The 25,946-nt window shown below is 36.7% G+C and overlaps 1 protein-coding gene across 1 annotated transcript; it reads left to right on the forward strand.

The window, feature by feature from the left end:
- The first annotated feature begins 1,462 nt into the window (after positions 1-1,462).
- LOC128163407 (BMP and activin membrane-bound inhibitor homolog) lies at positions 1,463-21,225 on the forward strand. Its single transcript, XM_052827014.1, has 3 exons — positions 1,463-1,851; positions 13,776-14,102; positions 19,526-21,225. The coding sequence occupies exons 1-3, from the start codon at positions 1,776-1,778 to the stop codon at positions 19,990-19,992; spliced, it is 870 nt and encodes a 289-aa protein (XP_052682974.1). The 5' UTR covers positions 1,463-1,775; the 3' UTR covers positions 19,993-21,225.
- The last annotated feature ends 4,721 nt before the right edge of the window (positions 21,226-25,946 follow it).

The following is a 25,946-nucleotide window of genomic DNA, read 5'->3' on the forward strand; positions in this document are numbered from 1 at the left end:
TTTTAATGCAAATTATCATGTGTCATTACATATTTGTAACTTGTAAGAACATATTTTACTTAGATGAGAATAATTTATGGCGGTGGCAGTTAATGAGGGAGAAAATTAAAAAAAAGAAATTCGAAGTACACGGATTAAGCACATAATTCTATCTATGACTAATCCACTCGTACGTCACTCTTGTAAAGGGGCGGCTTAATCGATCTGGAATCATTACAACTATTGATCTGCTGATCATGGCGACTTTACAGCCAGATCCTATCTATCTACCTGAGTCGCATTCCAGACATTTATAATTACTCGCGATCGCTTGTAAACAATCATAATTTGAAAACAAACATCGTAAACTGTAAAAATATGACAGCAATGAAAATGGACTGAATTGGAGAGTCCTTTTGTATTCTCTAGATTTATAAATGTTAATTTGATGTTGGTTTTTCATTCGACAGCAGATTTTTGTGAAATGCATCTTGTAAACGCACCGCAATTATATATTATAAAAAAGTATAAAAGGAAAGAAAGAAAGAAGAAGCTTTGATATTATTTCTTATGAGATTAAAGAGACTGATTTTCAGACTTTCGAACAATTTACTGATAAATGACAGAGCCATTATACATGTACCACGACAATTTATTAAAAAGACTCGAGCTCGTCTCTATCGAAACATCTCCTGTCTTTTTAAAAGTAGTTAATCGTCCCGATAATTTGTTGGTTTTCCGAGCTGTGAAATTTTCCTCAAAGGAGGTAATGAGGGAAAAATATGTCCTAAATTTTATTTCATAACATATCAAATGAGAATCATATGCAGCGATGGAACAGTTTTCTAAAGACTTTTTTTAGATAACAAAATACCCTAATTTCCATTTACAATGCGCCTATTATTGATAATTAGAAACGATAGGCAAGGGAAGAAACCCTTTTAGGCCTATTCAACTGGAAATTTATTTGAAGTCAAAATATTTTTTTTTATTAATACATTGCAGACATTTTCACTTGAGAAAGTGAAAATATCAAACCGATTTAATTTCAGTCGGTCGAAGAGATGCCATCGGTCCAAAGTACATGGCGATGTGTCTCCAAGCAGACTAGCGTCCATATTGAAGGGTAAAGGAAAATTGTTTTTATTTTCTTAATAATTATGAGGACGATCTAATACCATTACAGTGGTAGACACAAAATCAGTTTATCTACAGACACATTAAATCAACATTCGCCCTTGTTTTCCTGGTGTTTTACTAAGCCCGGACTGCTCGGCGCCGCTTAACATGCTCGCATTAATCAGGCATAGCATAATTAGCCCCGCCCATAAACAAAACCGCAGTCCCGCCTACACTTCAGACTCGTTTAAATGTTTTGTACAAAACAAACACTTTGATGAACCGGATGAATACGGCAAGCTCCGCCCACTTGATTAGCATAGCCATTCATCATCCGTGTTTACACTTGAATGCTCGCGTAAGAGGATCGACTGACAGGCCAAAAGCCGTGTAGACGGCCCAGAGAAACGGCCATGTAGAAAATTTCACCGTGTCTCCTTTTTTATACTCAGATAAAAATCATGTCATAACAGAAGACCGTTTTTTAAGTGATGGAAAAGTAACATGGCGACATCAGTTCCGAAGAGAGAGGCAATGCAGAGGCGGTAGCAGTGATGGCAGCCGAGTGATCGCGAAAACCCGCGTGCTGTTCACCGATGTCCATGTGTGTGCTGGATATATTATTGTGTTCATATAAACATTGAATATTGAGTTTGTTTTTGTGGAGGATACAGAAGATGTATTTCACAGGGTCGACGTTTTCTTCCACGCTTATTGTCGCTGTCTTCGCACTGTCGATCAATAACATTCACGGTAAGTGTCCACGATATTGTAGTAATCCTCCAATAATTGTACAAAAAATCACAGGAATTGGACCCTTAATCTAAAGAAATTTGAAACTCAACAAAAACATTTCATAGCTATACCTACTTTGTTCTAAAACTAAGTACATGTACTGAGAACTAAAAAGCTACCCCCCCCCCCTTCTCCGCAGGAAATATTTACCTGTGAAATGATATAGGTGACAGAAAAAGGAATAGTACATGTATGATAAAATTCTTACATTGTGTCTACATATTTCTATCTACGCACGTACAGCTAGATTCATAAAGTCCTGTATAGTATGAAAGAATAGTCAGTACTGAACACTTGTACTGTGTGACCATTGACTATAGGTGAGTCGATACTGTGCACGAGACAGAAGCCTCCTGCAGTTACCCACTCAGCTAGTCTATTAACTTTTTTGATCCAGCATTTTTATTCTCATTTAAAAGAGATGCAGTGATATTGTCGTAATCCATGGAAAGTTTATGATGACAGCCAAGCCGTGCTTTATCTAAAGCCTTCACTTAATAGAATCTCTCTCTCTCTCTCTCTCTCTCTCTCTCTCTCTCTCTCTCTCTCTCTCTCTCTCTCTCTCTCGTAAGAAACACTTTAGGAGATGGATAAATCAAACATATATACACAATCGCACAGTTATTCCTTAATTAAGATCACAGATAAGGTAAACTATTTTATAACCTGACATTAAACTCCAATAAACATTTGTTATCTTTTAATATTATCGTTCCTTTTTAGATTGGATGATTTATGTCATCACATCTTTAAAACCATTATAGAATAAAATCGCACGGTCACACGCAAAATATTCAAATATACACCAGAGATAAGCAGCACGAAGTCGGAGACAAAATAATCGTTCATGAATCTCGTATCAGTTAGAAGGGAGAAATGCGTTAAATTGTGTAAAAAAAAAAAAAAATAATGTCAAAAATAAATAAGACGCTTAACCTACACCATGGGACGAATTAATGCTGTGCGGCAGACATTGGCCTGTCGTTCATAAATCTTAGTTTAATATAGTTCTTCCTACAAAACGTCTTTTTTATATAATGCATCATGGGCAGATGTAGTGTTGACTGAATGAAATGAATAGAAATATCCTCCTTTGGAATCTTTTCCCCCCTCGAAATTATAATGTCGACCCTTTCGGTGAGAAGTTCTTTCATTCCTTACATCTCTTCAAATCGGAATACCTACAAATTGTATCAATGAAAATGATAACAAAACGTATGAGAATTGTGACCAGTATAAATACACCTGACAGTGTGCATTGCATGTAATTTTACATGTACAGGTGTAAATGCAGATGAGGCCCAAACCTTTCAACAGGTGTGTTTAGTTTTTTTTCAAACGTATTTTACACATCTTTAGATATTCTCTCTCTCTCTCTCTCTCTCTCTCTCTCTCTCTCTCTCTCTCTCTCTCTCTCTCTCTCTCTCTCTCTCTCTCTCTCTGCTCTAGACCGGATGGCTCAAGGCTTTAGTGGAATTTATCTTTTACGATAAAAAGCAGAAGAAAGTTAATAATTTTTAAAGCTATGTACCTTTCCGTTTTGTCGTCAATCAATAATTTTAAAACGAGCATTATGTAGTTATCTGGCCCTCCATGGCAAGGATCATCAATCACCGCGGCGAGATCGGGCCCCGAAATCTGTACGTTTAACCAGGGACAATTAAATTCAAATCTCCAAGAGGAAAAGAGAGAGAGAGAGAGAGAGAGAGAGAGAGAGAGAGAGAGAGAGAGAGAGAGAGAGAGAGATTAGGCAAGTGGGATAGCTTTTTTTTTTGGTCCACGGGGCGAGGTTGGGTGGGGTTACTAAGCATTGCAGTTGTTATGTCATTTCTGAGTGCGCATGGAAATATCATATAAAGCCATAATTTAAACGAAGTTCTCTGTTTGAGTCTTATTTACATAAACAACAGTTTTTACAAACTTCGAAAGAAACTCAAGAATGTCGTTATGTAAAAAAAAAATTACTCAATTTTCGACTTAGAATTCCATAGGACATGAGCTATTTTAATATCGTTGACTCTTTAAAAGCGAGCAATAAAAAAATCCCACACTTTCTCTCTCTATATTTGTAAAAATACAAAGTACCTGCACTTCAGAATTTGTGTACTGGCGACATTATATTTCCAATAACGTTCTGCTAAATTAAGACTTGAAGAGGTCTACACTACTTCAAAGAAGTGTTTGCTGGACCAAAACGACATAATCCATACATGTACCATTAATATAGAAAAAGTGTTTCCTGATGTCATAATAATTTGTTCTCATAATGAAACAATACATAAAACATAATCGTATAACAAGTACTTAGGCAATAGCCCTGTTACATGTAGACTCTCTCTCTCTTTCTCTCTCTCTCTCTCTCTCCATTAATTAATCGCCGTCTCTTAATCCACGAGGCGCCTAATTATCGACATCTCGTTAGTGGATGGAGACATAATTATTGTTTCGGCTCTCGCAGTCGACTCGGAGTCCTATAAAATCCATCGTATTGGACCTCTGGCCGCTCTACATCTGTCACTGGGGCGACATAGCGCTAATGTACTGTCGCCGACAAAGACCGATAATCAATAATTACAGCGTAATTATGACCAGCTAGATCATTCATTTGTACATATGCATGATATCGGCTTTCATAAAAACCGACGACGACAAGATAGGGGGCAAAGATAAAATTTGGAACCGACCAACAGATGTTAGTCCCGGACGCTCAAAATGACTCCGGAAATCGGATTTTCGGACAAAGACTGAGAAATCTCTTCTTCTTTTTTTTAATTCGGTCTCATCTCCCACCATCAAGGACAATATTTTGTAGAACTAATCGATGTCGGGCTATTTTTTTCTTTTACAGCTGCCATCAGAATTAAGTGGATCATTCAGACTCCCTACCCGAGGTTATTTCCGGTCGCTTATTTGCATATCCGCTAACAGGCTTTTGTCACATTAATGATCATGACACATTTTCTGTCAAAATATAAAAAGAGGAGAAACGGGAAGAAAAATCAATTCCGAGACTGATGTAGCAGACGATCTGTCTTTAGATCTTTTAATTAGAATAATTAATGACGCCAGTATTCCTCTTTGTAACAATCCAGTATTGAATTGTTACTTTTTAATTCTATTAATTCAAAAAATGAAAGCCTAGCCAAATTTACGGAATATATGCATATAGTCGCCCATGAAATTTATAAACCACAAAGATGAAATAAAAAATTAAATTATGAAGAGATATTTTCCTGTCAAGAAATTTATTCCCATTTGTTTTTAAATGACACGGGAGTACTCTTCACCAACAGCCAAGTCATATCCGCGTCTTTGAATAAGGGCTTACACAGTCAAAAATTCGCGAGAGCTTGAAATATACAAGTGTTAAATTACGTATTAACAATTCCAGGAGTTGCTATCTGATTAACGCTGTAGAAGTGATGAAAAAGCCCAGCCTATCAGTTACCGTGTGTTATAGAATTAAAGGAGGTTTGTTGAAATCGCTGCGATCTTTCCTTAGTGCCTTACTCTCTTGTTAAACCCTGATGTATTTGCGTCAAAACAATTTTTGCAGTCTTTGTTGGCTTTTTTTTTAGGGATATATCCTTTTTTTTTATTTTGAGCAACGTGTGTGTGTGTATTTGACGGGGTAGCATGTACCGATGGATCTTTTTTGAAGCCTTGATGTTGTAATTTAATATTTAATGTGTTGAAAAAAGTAATGCCCTCTGGTGATGGCTGGTTGACTCGGTTTGCTATGTACGGTCGATAATTCTAAAAAGCTACGCAAGCTATTAATTGGATTGAGTAATCTCTGGATAATCTGTAATCAAAAACGGGGAAATTGCTGAAGACGAATTCGATATTCTTATATAAATTGATGTTGACCCAGAGAGAGAGAGAGAGAGAGAGAGAGAGAGAGAGAGAGAGAGAGAGAGAGAGAGAGAGAGAGAGAGAGAGATCGTTCTATAGTTCAGCAGAACAAGATCCCGAGGGGGACAAAATGACAAATTCTACGCGATTCCCGACCTGGGTATACAATATTTTGTCGCCAAAACGAGAGTTCTGTGTGAGAAACCCGATCCATGACCAATCCATTGCGATAAAATCGAGTGTCAGGCGAGCTTTTTTTTCCTGCTCATTGTTTGAGCGACCTCGCATGGCTGGCAGTGTTGTTCACACTTTGGGGGTAGCATTGTACTGTCTGAGACGTGTAGATTTCACTTATTGTCTATATGGTCCTTTATTCCAAATTGTGGGAAGTCATTCAATAGTGTGCTAAAACTCTCAATACAACTTGTCTCGTTTCGTTATTATAACACGAAAAAAAATACTCCCCAAAACAATTACATAAGATGAGTCATAATTGTCACGTAAATGGAGAATTTTGAACATATTTGAAAAAGATATCATTATATAGAGAACTTAGATTAACGAGTCGGAGTTTTTTGTGCAGTGTGTGACATTTTATACTTCTATGAATTGTCATAAATTGAAAAAATAAAATCTATTTTCTTTATTAAACAGCAAGCAAGATCCCTAAAAGACACATATCCCCCCCCCCCCCCCCCCGAAAAAAGAACATACACTCGACTGTAGCTTCAGGTATATGAAAACGATTATAGGCAGAAGTTAATATTTAAATTAAACAGATTCCACGCGTAATCTGAAAGTGAAAACCGACTTTGGGCCCCAGTCAATGTTTATCTCTCCTTATAGAAAATTTACTCTCCTGTCTGAAGACTCCCCAAATGTATCGAGTCCTCCATTGGCCTGATAGCATTGAGACGAAGTCATAAATCTAGCAGCGCTCGGGCGATTTTTTTTTTACCTTGTAATGTATTTACACAGGTTGATATAATGGGCCTCGCATTTGTTTAAGGTCTGGGCCATAAAGAAAAAAAGGGGGACTCTAGCCCTAAACAGTTTAGCAGGTACCCGGCAAGCACTACCGGGTGGAAAGTAATTAGGGATGACACTGACGTGTTAAATAGGTTTGTAAATTTATAAAGAAACACTTTCTCTTTAACAGGTGCCCATTTATTCATTTTTTATGACCATAAGACATGATCAAAAAAAAAAAAGAAAGAAAAGAGGAAAGATTTTTATCCCGTACTTCTAAGTCTCAGCAAGGAATTTTTTTTATTTCTTCGCCACCTAGTCAGTATATTCGGATTTAGATAGTTGCTCGAACCATCCTTAAAATATGCAGTAGTTCTGTTCAGCAGTAGCTTTGTTTTTCCAGACAAAAAAAAAACTTTAAGCACGTCTTCGTCTGAAATTTAAACCAAGGTTGAAAATAACGACTGCAATAAAATATTCTAAAGTGAAAATAGATCTGTTCTGCCAGTCTTCAGCAGTAGAAAGATGATTCTTGGCGCAATATTTCGACACCCCTGCAAAGGCACGACAAAAACATATTCAATTATAGGCTAAAAACCCCAAAGAAACAAAGCAATATATAACTTCACATATATAACGTGTTACAACGAAATTTCCGCCATCATAAAGAGAAGCAAAGCTGAGCAATGAGGACGAACTCAGATACATGTATAGTTTTTTATGAATACTGGGACAAAACCTGCCTTCTATCTGGCTATTTATCAGGGGAGGGTATCAATTTGTTGGAAAAATGATATCAACGAACGACGGAAGTGAGAAATAAATCTGTTGTCATTGGCTGAGCTCCACAGTACCAAGCAGACTGGAAATGCATGAGAATAATAATACAGTAGTACATTTCATTTATGTTATATGACTTCTTTTAACCACATCCATTAATTTCTCTGCTGGATTTTTAGTTCGGTCAAAAATGGAGGGAATGTTAATCATATACAAAACATGTCGAACATTTTGATTCGTGTAATGATAATTTTACATGGCAGACGACACTAGCATGGTGACGTATCGCCAACCTACGTGCACTGATTCAGAAGGGTTAAGCAGTTTCAATATCAGTGTCATTTAATGGGCTTTAAATCATATTATAACGTCACATTAAATTAGAAATTTCCGACTATCACTGCGGTTCTTAATGAAATTCAAGACAATAGTAATGTAATGTTAATATTCTTTGCCAAATTTCTTTAGTGGAGTGGTATTTCCCGTTTTGATGTATTGTTGCATAGCATGGGCCGTTACATCAACTACCAATAAATAAGGGCAAAGTTGCTGAAACATCGTTTCATCACCCAATGCACTTTTCGTCTATCGGAAGCGTCTGCGTAACAAAGACAACGAGATTTCAGAGCGAGAGTGCATCTCCGGGTAGCTAAAAATTCTCCTGTCCAGAAAGCAATCGATGCCGGAAACACAAAGGCGGTGCCGACCGTAGAAGCGACCATGTAAAGCACCGTAATGACATTATATTATCATTTGCACATGCTGTTGCTTATTGCAGATAAAAGTGCACAGCGGAGCAAGATCAAATGTCAACGGGGGGAAAACCTGTTGTTTGTAGACGCTTAAAGAATGCGTCCTTTGGTGTTTCTAAATAGCGACCAACATGCTGCAAGCGGACTTTTTTTTAAGTCTGTCATCGATTTGAGATACTCTCTCTCTCTCTCTCTCTCTCTCTCTCTCTCTCTCTCTCTCTCTCTCTCTCTCTCTCTCTCTCAATTTTTTAAAATAAAAGTATGTAAGTGTAAAGAGAATATTGAATCAAGGCGTCAAATAGCCCGATCAGCTTCCTGACCTTTGACCCTGATCCCGCGGCGCCCCTTAAAACATTCGCCCCGTGCGATGAGACCTCGCTCGGGTCGCTTCTGTGGTAGGGCCACCGTCTGTTGTTCATTTGATGTCATCTGCCACAGGCCTAAAATTATGGTTGAAGTTTGGCTTTTTTTTCTTGGTCAGATTCCATCAAAAAAAAAAAGGTAGGTTGCCTCGGGTCGAGTTTAGCCCCGTCATCTTTGAAGCGGTCAAAAGGCGCATGCGTTGTAATTATTTATTGCTGATTATAGGGAGATGGACTTTACACTGCCCGGTGCGATATTGAAAATACCTCTTTGCTGGAATTAAGTGTTTTGTTAGATGGCATGTGGCCATATCAAAGTGAGCATTAAATCGAAATGTTTGTGCATGACTTATGCACAGCGTTTAAACATGTTAATGAAAAATATGCAAAATGGTCCAGTATGGGTATATATTAGATTCAGGCAAATTGGAACATATTTCATTTATATTCAAATAAGACAGATGTTAAGTAAATTATTAATGTTCTCTATCAAAGCCCCGAGTTAGTGATTGAAGCAATAAATATACCATAAAATCGATTCGTTATACATGTACCAGATCAAAGACAAGAAAGTGCAAACAAAAACACAAAACCGGGAAAAACACAGAGGACCTCCGATGAACATTGAACCACGGAGACAAACTCTCGGATCTTTTTTCTATTTCACTGATTATGTTTTCGCGAAGCAAACAAGACTATCAGATCCCATTTAGCGTTAATCCTCCCTACCCGACGATAACGGAGAGAGAGAGAGAGAGAGAGAGAGAGAGAGAGAGAGAGAGAACGTTGTTTTCATGTGGGTTCCAACAGCAATATGTCTATATCTACCTTAAAATTGTATCGATATTACGCTTAGCGAAATACAACGGCGTCTTGTTGGCGCGAGCTGTATGGATCATAACGTCAAACGAGTGAAGAGCTTGCCTCGCTACTAAAGAGAAAACTTAATTCGGCGTAGAATATGTCAGCAGAGCCTCTTCGTGAAAGTGTCGACGTCCTTTAGTTTCATTTTGTCGAATGCCGCCAAACAGCAAACGTTTTATGGAGATCACAGAGACAGAATTTCGATTATAACGGAGCAGTACGATAATCTGGCAGACAAGAAATTGATTTAGCAATTACGGATTATATCATCCGTTGTTGGTTCTTTCCTTTAGACACCGTGACGGCCCCTTGCCGGTGTAATTAAAACGGTTGCCCCCAAGCATCGTATTTATATTTGTCCCATTTTTAAGAGATTCATTAATAGATATGTATATTACCAAAGGCCGAATTACCGGGCAATATAATTTCTTTTCATGTATTCAGAGATTGGAAAAGGGGGAATATACCTAATGTCTCTCGAATCTTTCGCTCAAGAGACAGGTTCGCCATGTCCCTCTGTCTCCAGCACACAGTGAAATCGGCTAATCAGTGATCCTGTCAAAGCGAACTATTTTGTATGTAATCTCTAATTGCCGCGCAACAAACTGGTGATAGAGAGAGGGCAAAACTTCAATGGGTTTGCAAACAGCAAGGAAAATATGCCCTTTTTTCGAATTAGAGACTTTAAAAAGTCTTATTCTTTTTATTTCGGCCGTGCTATCAATTTGTATTGAGTTTTATCTTTTGCTGACATAAAGGCAGAAAAATAAAGTGGTTCGGATACCAAACGTACGTACGCACGGGCTTCTAGGTTCACAAAAGCGCAATCGAATCATTCGACTGTATGTAAGGGGAAACACTTTTTTTGCATGGCGACAGCTCGTGGGATACGTTTTTTTCGCCCTTTTCATTAAATTTTTGTATCTTACAAGAACAAAAAGCAAAATCTAAAGTATAAAAAAGATTGACTTTTCTTTGATGGTAGCGAAATTTCTTGTGTGAAAAATAATTGAGCAATATTCACATCTGCTATAAAAAAGATTTTGCTCTAAGATTTTTTTTTCGAGAGAGAAGGGTTTTTTTTTCTCCTTTCCTTTATTGTGCCCTGTCCCGACAAGACAAGCATGATGCCGACTTAGCGACTGGTCCAAGATCTTAGATCTACATCAAGGCATAACAAGCAACCAAGGAAACATGCTTTTAAATCTGCTTGTAAATATTTTGATCATTATCACCAACTTGACGACAGTGAGCGAAATAAAAAAAAAAAAAACAGAGAAAAAAAAAATTCAGTTTATCCTTGGCGGAGATCTAGCGATATCGCGGAATAGGACGAAAATGAAAGTTAGCTGTCTGAAGGAAATAGAAAATGTCTGTGTGCGTGTGTGATTGCTAGTTCATAATCTGCCTCAAATATAGTGTACCGACGTGAACATTCTAAGATTGTTTTCTTTTCACCCTCAAATAAAATACACAGTTATCATGACATGTAAATTGCAGAATTTCTCTTTCTTGATTTGATTTTTTTTTAAATTTCTTCTTTCGAATCTGGTTTTGATGTAGATAAATAGGAAAAAGACACGTTTGTTGTCTTTAGAAGTATTCCCATGATAAACTGATGTCGCACTTACCCAGACGTCTAGTTGACTTGCCGATAAATAATTGATAGCGGGTTTTTTTTATTTATATGTACAGCGATAATGGATTTCTTGTATATATTTGTGGTCTTCTCTAACGTAAGACACTTACTTTTTACTCAAAATCTGCATAGTATACACATGGTTGTGATACATGCATTTCAAAAATGTTGTATAAGAAATACCAAGGCATTAAATATTATCAATTATTCTGACTTTTCCCCTAATATAATTTTTTTTTTTTTTGGTTTTGCCATTTACCCTGAGAGACACTGCCGAGTTCAAGTGTAATTCAATTATCTTGCACTTCTCGTTTAATTGCCGTCTAACGAGATTTCAATTACTTCTCTTAGCCGAAGAGATTTCAGCGATTTCAAGAGCTAGACGAGTCGGAATTCGAAACGAAATTTGTCTACAACTATTTAACGTAGAAAAGTAACTGTCTGCCTAGAACTTGGCGAAGTCTGCTGTAAATAGACCAAAGTCTATAGCAGTTTGACTTGTACATTAATATTTAGTAGTCCTATCATGAAATGCGCTAATTTTACCTCATATTATATGTAAAACTGTAAAATATTTCAAAGTTTATTTATAGATGTGTGCAAAGTCATAGAAGGAGCTCAAAAGTCACAATTCGAAAATTTTTGATAATCATGACGAAGATAACAAAAAAATGACCTGGATTTCGATGATGCAAATAGTTTGCCATTGTATTCAGTTGTGGTTAGGAAGTCAAAAGATTCATTTATAAAACTCATCCAATTTTGTTTGTTGTATTTCTCATAATCTGACGCATTTTTTTTTTTTACTTTGTGGGGCATTGATCATGATGAATTAGTATCGTGCCGCGCCGTCTAACAATATTACCTCGGGTTCGCTATTCATATTTGTTGGCGTCTATAGTGCTGGGTATCCCAGTCAAAAACCATCAGTTCTCGCCGTGTGCGAGATTAGCGATAATCTACTTCAAGATTTTCAATCAATCGAAAACACTACAGAACCTCATGTCAATCCGAGGTAGACGTGAAGGCATGGAGATCTGTTTTTCATCACAATGGATTGTTATAAATGTTAAATATAACTTCTGAATTCTCATCTCGCGCACATACGTAATGTTTTGAAGTTTAAAATTTATATATTTTGCAGTTTTAAAATGAATTGACAGCAGTTATGTAAATACATGATTAACATTCAAAGACCCGTTTTGGCAGGAATTTTTGCGTCAAAAATTATTGATATGAAAAATTATCCGCATAGGAAGCGCTTGTTAATTGGATTTTAGGGTCATTGTCATTTTCAATAATCCCTTTCAGCTTCAGAGCTGGCTTCTGTGGTTGCTAGATTCCAGTTATCCCAGCCAAAATGGAGCATGATCAAGCCCTCATAAAAATTCCGCGGCACCGAAGCAGATAGGAGCGCATTGGGTGCCATATCTGGTCCCCATCAGCCATAATTCTCCCCGACACCATTCTCAAAACTAATAAAGTTTTCTTGAATTTCAACCTTTTTTGACCCATGAGCATGTTGTCATCCAATTAGCAGATCACATTCCATTTGGCTTAACAAAGTTTCCTTAAGTATCGCAAGCGTCAGTTGGGCGCTCATATTTTTTTTCTCTCCCTGTGCGGAATACCAGGGAAAAGAAAAAAAAAACCGCCAGAAAACCTTTATGAGACTGCGCTCTAAAGATTCAAAGAGACTTTAAAATAAATAAATGCAGAATATACAAGTATTTGTTTGTGCATATTGTTTGAATGAGAGATGGGAAAGAAAGGACGAGAAAAAGGGAAGAAATGTATACATATATAATAGTCTCAGACACTATAATGAATGTGATCGTTAGGGATACCATCTTGCACCGAAGGCTGTAACTCGCTACCACGACAGATAGTCGCGCCCCCAAGTGTTAAAAAGACGCCCGGATCAGTTTCGATTGTTACATCGTTATAACAATCGCCAGACGGCGCTTCCAACTTAATTGCAATGTTTAGCGGTTTCCGCTCGGCATTCCGAGAACAAATTAGATTTAGTGAAGATGATCCGTAAAATTTGTTTTGTCTTCATCTCTGCTTGATGTATGTAAGGTAGATATGTGAATTCATGACAAGTCGAGGAAAGGGGCACTGATTTATTGAACGAGACGAAACGTTGTTATGAAATGCCTATTTAATGTTCAGAGATTGTAGGCTGCAAAAGGGTTTCAACATTGGTGTTGTGCCTTTGCGGTTTTGATTTCCCCCATACATCAAGAACATTGTCTTTGTTTTACCAATCCATACATGTATATTATCTGATTTTGAAAACTGTTCTATCATAAAAAAAAAACCCATTAGATAACATAATTATATCCTTTATGATTTTATAAGTCTGAACTAACCAAGCCCGTATCTATAACGGAAAGTTTGACGAGCTGTTGATCTCTGTTAATTGTACATATACAAATGGTCTCTACCAACAGGGTAGAGGAAATATACATGTTAAAAAAGTTTGAAATCTTTTCAAGACATCAAGTCATTTATTCTCTTGAAAGTTGAACGTTTCAAGCAATTTCAATTTCTTTGAATGACAAGCTAATAACGTCTTGTTAAATACATAATTCTTTTAAAAATGACGCTTTTTGGTAAAGAGCATGTTTTATAGATATCTCTCTTTTTTCTTTGCAGGGGAGATACGATGTCGATGTAACGAGCCAGAATGCGTCAGTTCCGGTACACAGATATGTAAATCGTCAAACATCAAAATGTGCTACGTCATGAAGACGTTCGATGAGGGGACCGGAACTCCCCGATATACGCATGGCTGCATGGACGCACTCGTCAAGAACGAGAAATACAAGAATATCTGTGACACAGACAGTGAGACCAACAAACCTGCCGAGAACTTTGTCACGTACCGCCATGATCCTATCGTGCAATGCTGTAACAAGGATCTGTGCAATTATAACAACATTGTTATGGCCGTCCCAACCAATAGATCGCTGGCCAAAGCAGGTGAGTTGTTGTAAATAGTGGTGGCAAATTTTGTTGTTGTTTTTTTTGGTTCTTGTCATTTAAGATATAGGTGTGCATGCCTATTTTCGTTCATGGCATAGAGATAATTTTCTCACGTGATTATCACGTGATTATAACGAGAGAAGAGTGAATATAGGAATTTCGGAGAAGTTTTGAGAACTGTAAATGAATCACGTGTATCTTATTATTAGTGTAAATTTTAAATACGATAGGAAAATTGCAATCCATTAAGAAAAATTAAATCTTTTTAACGATTTAAACACAACACTATTTCCTCTCTTTATTCATGTAACTTGGTCCCATATTTAAATCATTATTAATCTCATAATTTTGTATAATCTTTTCATGTGATATGCAATTATGATAAAAAGTATGAAAATAAAAAATAAAAATAAGTTATCAACACATCAACACAAGACATGCATGCATCGACAAATGCTCAGCACATTAAAAAGAAGGCGACAGTTAATTAAGTGGAAAAAGGAACAAAAACCTGCGTGCACTTGTGTATAACGTTCAATTGAACAAGAATGGTAGCTCGACAGATAATTAACCCCATTCAGATCTTTTCCTTGTTCGGGCGTTTGTAAAACTTTCGTATATTGACGTTTATAGTTGCCATAAAACTCGTTTTCTTTTGATGATCTCATTTAGAAATTGTTCACTACGAAAATTGTCCTTGTATTAAACCAACTGCGCATAAATTGTATTGCGCACGGAATATTACGGAATGGGCTGTAGCTTCTCAAAAACTGAAGAGCCGACTTTTTGACAAGAAATCATTTTGTGATTGAAGGGGCTGGGGACTGATCTTCTCTCCCATACTTTCATTCATGCCGTTATAGCGTATTGCCGACTTGTCTGTCGCTCATCTTCTTTGATATAAGAGGCCCCCGGTCAAAACAACGCAACAAATGTCATCGTTGATGAATGACTGGTATTCTCGTTAATTCTCGTTACAACTCTCGTTATGTTAGCAAATCACGTTACAGTAGTTCAGGATTTCTGAACAACGTACGGACATCGTAATACAAGGATATTTTTCATGTAACCTTAACCAACTTTTTGTTCAACCTTTTGAACCCGAAATAAGTTACAGAAGTTTATTCGCGGTCTATGTATATGTATAAGAGTAACAAAAGAGTTGATAGTCCCCCTTATTGCAAAAAAAAACCTACAAAAAAACCGGCCAGGGTTTTTTGTCGTCTGCGTCGCTGCGACAGTCCTGTATGCTAATCTCCACAAGTTTGCATTCCATTACGTAGCCAAAAGAAAAGAATGAAATCTAGGCATTATGAATACATATTGTTCTTAAATAGAATAAAAATATGTGCCTTGTCCTCTATCGGGGAACTTATCAATCATCACTGTCGACGGTCCGCCATTAGGAAAGTGTTTTGTGTTTGTTCTTTTCATTCAAACGCTATCAGTCGCTCGCTGAGCAAACACGTTAGTCAGTACGTCCCCGGAGACTCAGCTATGCCGAGATCTGGGGTCAGGCCCCGACAACATTGCTTAATGTCCCAGGTATAAACAGGCACCTGTTGATATCGGGTACATGTATACGAGTTCTGGGAGTGGGTCCGGGAAAAATATAAAATCCAAACGGAGTCGGAATTTCCGTTATTGGTTGATTCTAAAAAAATTATTTCAAAATGTATTTTGAATAAATTAATTACCATTCAAATAATTATAATACGTGTATACTTTTTCTATTTAAACCATTGCAACTTTGACCCAGGAATGCAAAACAAAATAGTTGGAATTTGTTTTATCTTAAGTTTTTTTTATGTCTTTGAGGAGAGATTTTACCATAAGTAAAGTGCGCGATTTATAACGATTATTATTAAAATGGTAATTAATTGATTTCTGGAATAATGTGTTGCATAAAGATACTATTGAAAATCTTTTAATTTTTTTTTTTTGAAATTCTACGAACGCTTAGAAAATTAAAACGTTTCCGCATCTGCTTATCAATTAAAGGAAAAGGAAAGACATTTCGTATTTGTGTCTCTTTAAGTCGTTATAAAGAGATTTATCACTTTCGACGACTATACTATTAGCATTCAATGACAAATTAAGAAAACTGCTATCAATTTTTTTTTGTTTTAAATCAGAACAAAAGAACAAATAAAAAAGTTGACTTTATTTTGTCATTCGTTATCAAGAATTCTTCAGCTTTTACGTTTCGTAACAGTTTCACAGTGTAAAGAATACTAAAAGGTATATAGACAGTACACACTTCAAGCATAAAGGATTTAATGTATTTAAATCCCTCTCAACCTGGCCCATGAATAAACATCCCCGCCCCCTGTTTTTTTTTAAAGATCGAGGGGGGATTTTCGACAGCGTGCAAGCGAAGTTTTTAATCCGACATAACACCTGTCTCCAGCCGCATTATAACCGCCAGGCCTCTCTTTCACGGTACCCGTCCGGAAATCTCCGGGTCGTCGCGGATTAGGTTTTAGCTTGATCGTGTTAATTACGGTCTTGTGATCAATTTGAATGGATTCCATTTTTCTTCGCGCAAAATCGCGTATGTCTGTCTCTGGAGAAGTTGACCATCTGAAATAAGCTGATCAGGACTCGCTAGCCTTATCGACAGTACAAAACACATTAATATTCACTGGGTCCGGGTAGTATTTCGTATTCTGTTAAATGGAATTGGTGGGACTAGTCTTATCTTGTAGTATTTATGATCCTATTACACCTGTGATTTTTTTTCCACAGAACGTTTGATAAAATAATAAACCGCCAACATTTTAAAAGAAAAATTCGTCATATATTTAATAACAAAGGATGAAATCTAATATACATGAATGATAATGAAATAAATAATTACTGTGTATCAGTGAATATTTATATTTGAATTTATCACTATAGAAGGGACCTCAGACCACCCCTTCCCCCGCTAAACCCCCCCCCCCCCCCCCAAAAAAAAAAAAACAAAGAAATCGAAAAAGACCTCCCAAATAATGAAAGAAAATAAAAGTTATAATAAATAGGGGATAACCTATAAACAAACACCCCTAACTACACTTTAAATATACTTCCCTATTTAAATCATGTGTTAATTTGAATACAGTTCAAATTTTGATAAGCAACTAAACGAAATCTAATGTATAATATAAGGACAGTACTCTTCAACATAAACAATATGTACTAATATAGCATACACAAACGCACCAACCACCTGTTCCTATAGCCTTTTAGACAAGTAACATACCTAATCTCTCTCTCTCTCTTTCTCTCTCTCATCATACATGTCACATGACATGTTCTTCTACAAAACAGCCGGAAAATTCTCCTTAATAAACTTTAAAATATCGGATTCTTTGTGCAATCATTTAAAAGAAATTAAAGTTAAAAAAAAAAAGTGAAACCCCAAGCCCATTAATCCGATAAAGCACGAAATAAATTTAATTGGACTGAGAACCCGAGAGCCTGTGTACGCTTAACGATACAGAATGCATTATTCCATCAGGGTTTGTTTTTTATCGGAAGAAATCGCGTTAAAATCCAGAAAACCGTGACGGACCGCCGGATTGACAGCGCTTGTTGGAGACAGCGGTTCTTCTGATGAAGAGATTAATACGGAAAAAAATATTACTTAATGTGATTTAGGAAGGAATCTAATGCAAATATCACTCTCTCGGGGGTAGATATATAACGAACGCCATTTTTAATATTTTTTCTTCCTCTCTTTCTCCTTTTTTCCATCAACATCAAGTTTTAATGGCAAAGTGGTGAACATTGTTGGAAAAAAGACCCACCTATCTTTGAGGGCTTGTCACAGAAGCGTACAGAACTATAAACTTGAAGCAATTACGAAACAGGATAAAGATATAGAGAGAGTGGAAAAATTAAAAGAGATCGTTAACCAAATTTATTGAATTGTCCGGGACGTCACAAACAATGGAGAAATCCATGTCGGGTTGCCCAGTGCAGTTCTTATTTTAGAATTTAACGGTTTTAATAAAAGTAAAACTAAAAAAAATTTTTGTTGAAAACTGCGTGATTCTAGACTCCCATATTTTTCAGCATTTTTGTCTGACATGGAAGATGATATGGAAGCGACTGCTCTATGAATTCTCGCCAAATCTCGCCGATTATCGCCGCATGCTCGCAGTAATAGATTACGAACAGTCGGAGGTTTTGAGTCTCTTGTCTCCTGAGAGAATCATGCCATTATACAATCCTTCAGACTGATAATTCTTATGTAATTAAGGCAGGCTAACTATATTACCGATCATGACACCCGCGCCATAGTAATAGAAAATAGCGGCTGGTGCCGCACGAGGGCGGATATTAAACTCGACTGGTACATGTAGGTTAATTTAGTGGCAACATAATAAATGATATCATATGGAATAATGATAATAAAAAAAGGAGCAAAACAAGAGATAAAAATTCTCTAGGGCAAAATTTATTCAATGTTTCTTCATGATAAATGAAACGTTATCAAAGGTCATCTCTTGAATCCACCATAAATGGACGGACAATTGTAACAAATATGTTGGTCGAGCTTTTATTATTGATCTAACGCACAGCGACTTTGAAAACAAGCACCTAGAAATCCTTTCCGAGAGACCCATGTCTCGCAGAAGGTGAGGCATAGCACGGACCGTCGCGACAAAATGGCGACAGGATATCCCAGTGGACGCTACATAAAAGCCAGAACCGGACGCGGCGTTTCGTTATTAGACTGAAATATTAAAAGATTTTTAGCACTTAAAGGGGAATGTCATTAAGTGATGGAGTAGAGTACAGGCGGTGTTTCCGCGGGATCAGAGAGAGAGAGAGAGAGAGAGAGAGAGAGAGAGAGAGAGAGTAATTAACAATCACTAACTTGTCCTTACAGAGGCTGTGTACTTCAAATATACTAGATTCCCTGTTGGATGACAGGAAACTCACTTTACAAAAATACTTGTTAGATTACGACTTCTTAAAATTTAATATTGCAATATTAATACATGAGGTTTTAGATTGAGAGCTTCTTTCCACGTTTTTTTCTATTTGAAATATCGATACAACGGTGTGAACGATGTCCGATGATGAACGAACGATGCAAAGCAATGAAATTATTCATAACAGATTAATATTCATTTCTTTTAACGTTGCGATCTAGTTATTAGTCTTAGATAACTTTATGACATGTACATCACTGTCAATGACTATTATGTGATAAAATGATATCAACTGTGATATTATATTGGTGAAATGAATTACGTTACATGTGTACTATTTGATGAGAACATTAGCATTAGGCCTATATTGCAAAATGAACAATCAACTGCATAATGTATATCAGTTCGATAAATCATCAGTTATATATCATATACAATTGACTGTATTTTGCATGTCAAACAAATGTTTACAGTTATGAATTATCTTATTTTCAGACCCCGTGAGCCCAGGGCCCCCGGAGTATATTTTCCCACATTCCATTCCAGAAGACACAAGATCCGCCAACCAAGATAAGGACCTGTGGTTCAAGGCTGCAGTGATAGCCGTCCCCATAGCGGGGGGATTCATCCTAGTATTATTAGTGTTGCTGGCCGTGCGCATGCTCAGAGCAGACACGCGACGCCACAGACAATTTATAGAGTTTCGGCGAGAGAGAACTAGTTTAACCAAAGCGCATCTCTACGTCACTGACCATTTTAGTGAAAAAGTGGGGCGGACTTCGCCGTTTTTTGGCGGAATGCATAATCCACTGTGTAAGGACACCCTAGTGAATAATGCTCGAATGAAAAAGGACGGAAAACTTTACGAAAAAGTCAACACAAAACCGGAAGTTCACCGTGCGCAGACGCCGATCATAATATGGGGTAAACCCTCTCACAGAGACTTCGCTACTGTCGTGTAGCAAAATACCCCAAGGTCATACCTTCCCCTGTGTTTGTCTTTCTGTACAAGATGTCGCCCGTCGACAACGGGAAACCACTATTGTGCCTTCTTGGATTTTGATTTCCGCTTCCGTTTTTGGTGGCAATTGTATTGAAAGTGACTTTATGGGGGGAAAAGTCTCGTGAACATTCAGACACATGCGCTTGGGAGTGCAGTGTCTGGGTGAGTGCTATATGTCTATTGTTATTATTTTTATTCTATTATGAATATTGGTCTAACTTTCAGCCATGTAATGGCGTGTTAACAAAAAGTCCATCCGAATTTTCACTTGTACTTCCACACGCTTGACTTGAGGCGCTATTACTAACCTTAAAATATAACATATCCATTTGAAACATTAAATTGAACAATTTTCAAGCAATTAAATGTCGTAATAAAAACTTTATGGCAACAGAACAACATCTTTGGCTCGCTAATGCACCGGTAACATCGGTAATGGATTTTATACAAACGTTTATCTTGATGAAAATAGGATGGACTCTAAAATGCAGTGATGCGTGGAAAAAAAGATGTTCGTTGGAGCGAGGCAGATTGAGCACCACGTGCCATTTTCATTCATTTTTGACAAATGTGTCTTTCACATGTATTTTACCCCATCTGTCATTGTATGAATGTGTATGAATTGTACGGATGTTAATGCGGTGGGCGAATTCTTCTTCTTCTCCCTCAAAATATACTTTGTAATATTGCATTCTTTCTCTAGTTTTAGATTTTTTTTCAGTGGGCTGTAATTTTTTTATATTTTGTACCAGTCAATTTTCTCCAATTTATGTTAGGTCTAGATGTTGGTTGTTTTCCGGGGTTTTGTTGCCAGTTTAATTGGTTTAGAAGCGCTATGAAGTCTCGTGCAGATTTTTGGCGTATAATGTCTTAAACTTTGTCTGATTGAAAAATTTTTAAATGAAAAAAAAGATATGACGTTAATCAACTTAATAATTTCCGCTAAGTATTGTGTTTAGATTATTTAAAGAAATGAATAAAAGGACGGAAAAAGAAAGAAAGCATGGATGAAAGATGAAAAAAAATGCGCGGGTTGATGATTGAAATGAAAGAGAAAAAAAGGAATATTGTGTATATGTATGGAGTTTTTATTGTTGAATGTATCTCACTTTCGTTGTTGACTACAAAATATGTATATTTAAAATTCTTATTTATTTCAGTTCAGAAAAAATTAAAATTGTTGTTTTTTAAATCTTTGTTCCGTTTTATTTACACGTTTTTTGAAACAAGAGTAACGGGTTGTCACGAGAGTCAATATGGTACCTTGACACATGAACAACCCTAAATATTTTACGGTGCTTCGTTTCTTTAGAAGGAACGACAACTTTTTCAGTTAGCTATCGTATCAAACTTTATTCCACAATTCACAATACTCTCAAGAAAAAGATGAAGTGCTTATTTAAGTGATATAAGATCTAAATTGTTCACTGCATGGGAGTGACGTTTCTATTACTAACCTCTTTAGACTGTAAAAAAAATATAATATCAGAATATATTATATAATCAGAATATATTATATACATGTATAATTATCCGTTTTATCAATTACACAAACAGCCAATGTACTTCCTGTGAGGAATTTTGCAAGCATACGGTGACTATTGACAAAAACAATCTTATATATAAAACACTTTCTGACATTTTTATATACTAGCTGAATATCGTACATAGAGACTGTCACATATTGCGCCCCCTTAATTACAGGTTCATCAAATTATGAATAATGCTTAATAAGTATACAAAGGGCATGATGATAATTTAATATGGAGAATATCCAGTTCAAGCTCAGGAGCCGATTGCCAATTAAATGACTTAACAAGTACTGTCTGTCGGTAGTAATTAGGTAAACTACAGACATTTAGTTTATATTTGAGAACATTTAGATAATTAGATGTCAGTTTCGTCTTCATATATATACCAAGTATTTCTGACATTGTTAACCTCTTGTATAATTATAATTATGTGTGTCCAAATGCTGTTTGGACCTTTTGAATTCGCTAGGGCCAATTTCTGCGGTTTGTTAATTTAGTGACTGGCTCTAAACGTTGAGGACCCATTATCGTGCTAGTACCAACCAGGATTCGAGATGTTGTCTTGGTTTCTTTTATACGATCTCATCCAAATTATTTCCATTTCCACATAGTTGATGCAAAAAAGAGATGATCCAATGCCATCCTCAATTAAAGGAGCTGGATGACCTTGGGAATTTGCAGACTTTTTAAACCTCCAAAATTTGAAGATTTCTAGAAAAAATATTCTTTTGAGATTAAAAGTTAATTAAAAGTTAGATCTAAAATAAGTGGGGGTTTTCTCTAAGAATAGTGTATTGCTAGAAATCCAATTTTATTCTTTTTTTTTCTCCAGGCGAATATGATTGGCCACCAAGAACCCGTTTAGTGGATTACCGGAAGAATCGAACTCGTGCACTTGCACATCTGTGTATAGGGTTATATTATATAAATAGTGCCTGTTTAGGAGGGTAAGAGTTGAAATTGACACCCCTCAAAAACCATTGTCAACCTCCGCTTCCACCCCTCAAATACCATTGTCAACCGACGCGAAGCGGAGGTTGAAAATGGTTTTTGAGGGGTGTCAATTTCAACTCTTACCCTCCTAAAAAGACACTATTTAATTTATTATACTGAATGTCTTAATTTTAAAGAAAACTTAACTGCTTTTATATCTGAATGACATGAATTCTATGGCGAACCGTACGCGCATAGTTTACGCGCATGTAACAATTTGTTGCGTTACCCGTTGCCAAGTGTGTTGCTAACGCTGAGGGTAATAGAACGGATTATCAACTGCGTCTTAACCAATCAGATTTCAGTATTTAACATGAAAGTATAATAATCGTCAATGTTTCATTTTCGTCCCCATTCGAACACGCCCTTAAATGGCGAATTTAAAACTTTGCTTGTGCAACATAGAAAATTATGTTTTGTTCTGGATTTATGTCATGTCGTTGATTATAAAAAAAATAATATTGAAAATATCTCAATGTCATTTTGGGGAAATATTTTTCAACTGTTTAAACAACAAGTACTGCAACATCTAAAAAGTTCTGTTGACATTTATTTTGTTCCTCATATTACCGATTTTCTTTATCTTTATGAGTTTAAATCAGAGAAATTGAAAAAAAAACATATACGTTACATTATCTTCTTCATTAATAAATTGTGTGTACATGCATTGTTATGATGTTGGTACTTTGATACTTAAATTGAGTGAATATTGAATCAGATAAAATGCAAATACTTGATTTTGATATATACTAGTACGCTTTGATGTGGTTAAAGGTTAAACAGTGCGTGTATGAAGAAGTCAGTAATAAGTTTTATGCGTTAAGATATGCACAGTAATTGCATTAAATCACAAATCCGAATTGCACTACAATATTTTACCTCTTAATTGTGTTTTCTACACGTACCTTTGCGATTAACAACAAAAAGAAAACGGAGGCAAGCTGACACTAAAGGCTAGATGACACAAATAAAGCTAGCTGACCAAAAGGCTAGATGACACAAACAAAGCTAGCTGACCAAAAGGCTAGATGACACAAAAGGCTAGCTGACAGCATAAGGCTAGCTGACACAAAAGGCTATCTGACACCAAAAGGCTAGATGACACAAATAAAAGGCTAGCTAACAGCAAAAAGCTAGCTGACAGCAAAAGGCTAACTGACACAAAAGGCTAGCTGACACCAAAAGGCTAGCTGACACAAAAGACTAGCTGACATCAAAAGGTTAGCTGACACAAAAGGCTAGCTGACACCGAAAGGCTAGCTGAGACCAAAAAGCTAGCTGACACACAAACGGCTAACTGACACCAAAGGCTAACTGACACAAAAGCCTAGCTGACATAAAAAGCCTAGCTGACACTGATAGGCTATCAGACACAAAAGGCTAGCCAAAAGGTTAGCTGATACCAATAAGCTAGTTGACACCAAAAAGCTAGCTGACACAAAAGGATAGCTGACAGCGAAAAGCTACCCGACACCAAAGGCTAGAAGACACCAAAAGGCTAGCTGACAGCAAAGGCTAGCTGACACCGAAAGGCTAGCTGTGCCCAAAAAGCTAGCTGACACAAAAGGCTAGCTGACAACAAACGGCTAGCTGACAGCAAAAGGCTAGCTAAAACAAAAGAATAGCTGATACCAAAGGCTAACTGACACCAAATGCTAGCTGACACAAAAAGCTAGCTGACACCAAGACCAGCAGACACCAAAAGGCTATCTGACATAAAAAGATTTGTCGGCACTAAAAGTAGTTATCTATACCTCCCTAGTCCATCCATTCATATTTTTGTTTTGAGTGACACACGATCTACGTACATGTATAAAGCTTCTAATTCTTCAACCGTTCAACCACGAGCTGCAAATTCCTTTTATCCTTGAGTTCATGCAATTACTTTAACATATATTTACTATAGGACTTTGGGGTTTTTTTATTTATTTTTTTCAGGCGAATATGATTGATAATTTGTTAACCACCTAGAACCCTTTTAGTGGATTACCGGAAGAATCGAACTCGTGCACTGACACATCTGTGTATAGGGATATATTCGTCAATGTTTATGTTTCGCCCCCATTCGAACACGCCCTTAAATAGCGACTTCAAAACTTTGCTTGTGCAAAATAGAAAATTACGTTTTATTCTGGATTTATGTAATGTTGTTGATTAAAAAAAGAATAATATTGTAAAATATCTCAATGTCATTTTGGGGAAATATTTTTTAACTGTTTAAGCAACAAGTACAGCAACATCTTAAAAGTTCTGTTGGCATTTATTATATTCCTCAGATTACCAATTCTCTTTATCTTTATGAGTTTAAATCAGAGAAATTGAAAAAAAAAAACATATAAGTGACACTATCTTCTTAATTAATAAATTGTGTGTACATGCATTGTTATGATGTTGGTATTTTGATACATAAATTAAATTTGATACTTAAATTGAATCAGATCAAATATTTGGTTTTGATATAAACTAGTAAGCTTTGATATGTTTAAAGGTTAAAGATAGCGTGTATGAAGAAGTAAGTAATAAGTTTTGTGTGTTAAGATTAGCATAGTAATTGCATTAAATCACCAATCTGAATTACACTACAATATTTTACCTCTTAATTGTGTTTTCTACACGTGCCTTTACGATTAACAACAGAAAACGGAGGCTAGCTGACAGCAAAAGGCTAGCTGAAATAAAAAGGCTAGCTGACCAAAAGGCTAGCTGACAACAAAAATCTAGCTGACACCAAAAGTTAGATGACACAAATAAAGCTAGCTGACCAAAAGGTTTGCTAACAGCAAAAAGCTAGCTGATAGCAAAAAGCTAGCTGACACCAAAAGTCTCTAGTTGACAGAAAAAAGCTAGTTGACACCAAAAGGCTAGCTGACACCAATAGGCTAGTTGACACCAAAAAGCTAGCTGACACAAAAGGCTAGCTGAAAGCAAAAGGCTAGCTGACAGCAATGGCTAGCTGACAACAAAACGCTAGCTGACAGCAAAAAGCTAGCTGACACCAAAGGCTAAATGACACAAATAAAGCTAGCTGACCAAAAGGCTAGCTAACAGCAAAAAGCTAGCGGACAGCAAAAAGCTAGCTGACACCAAAGGCTAGCTGACACCAAAAGTCTCTAGTTGACAACAAAAAGTTAGTTGACACCAAAAGGCTAGCTGACACCAATAGGCTAGTTGACACCAAAAAGTTAGCTGACACAAAAGGCTAGCTGACACCAAAGGCTAGAAGACAGCAAAAGGCTAGCTGACACAAAAGGCTAGCTGACAGCAAAAGGCTACCTGACAGGAAATGGCTAGGTGACACAAAAGGCTAGCTGACAGCAAACAGCTAGCTGAGACCAAAAATATCTAGTTGACACCAAAAGGCTAGCTGACAGCAAACAGCTAGCTGAGA

This window comes from Crassostrea angulata, chromosome 9, assembly GCF_025612915.1.
Source record: "Crassostrea angulata isolate pt1a10 chromosome 9, ASM2561291v2, whole genome shotgun sequence".
NCBI classification, from domain to species: Eukaryota; Metazoa; Mollusca; class Bivalvia; order Ostreida; family Ostreidae; genus Magallana; species Magallana angulata.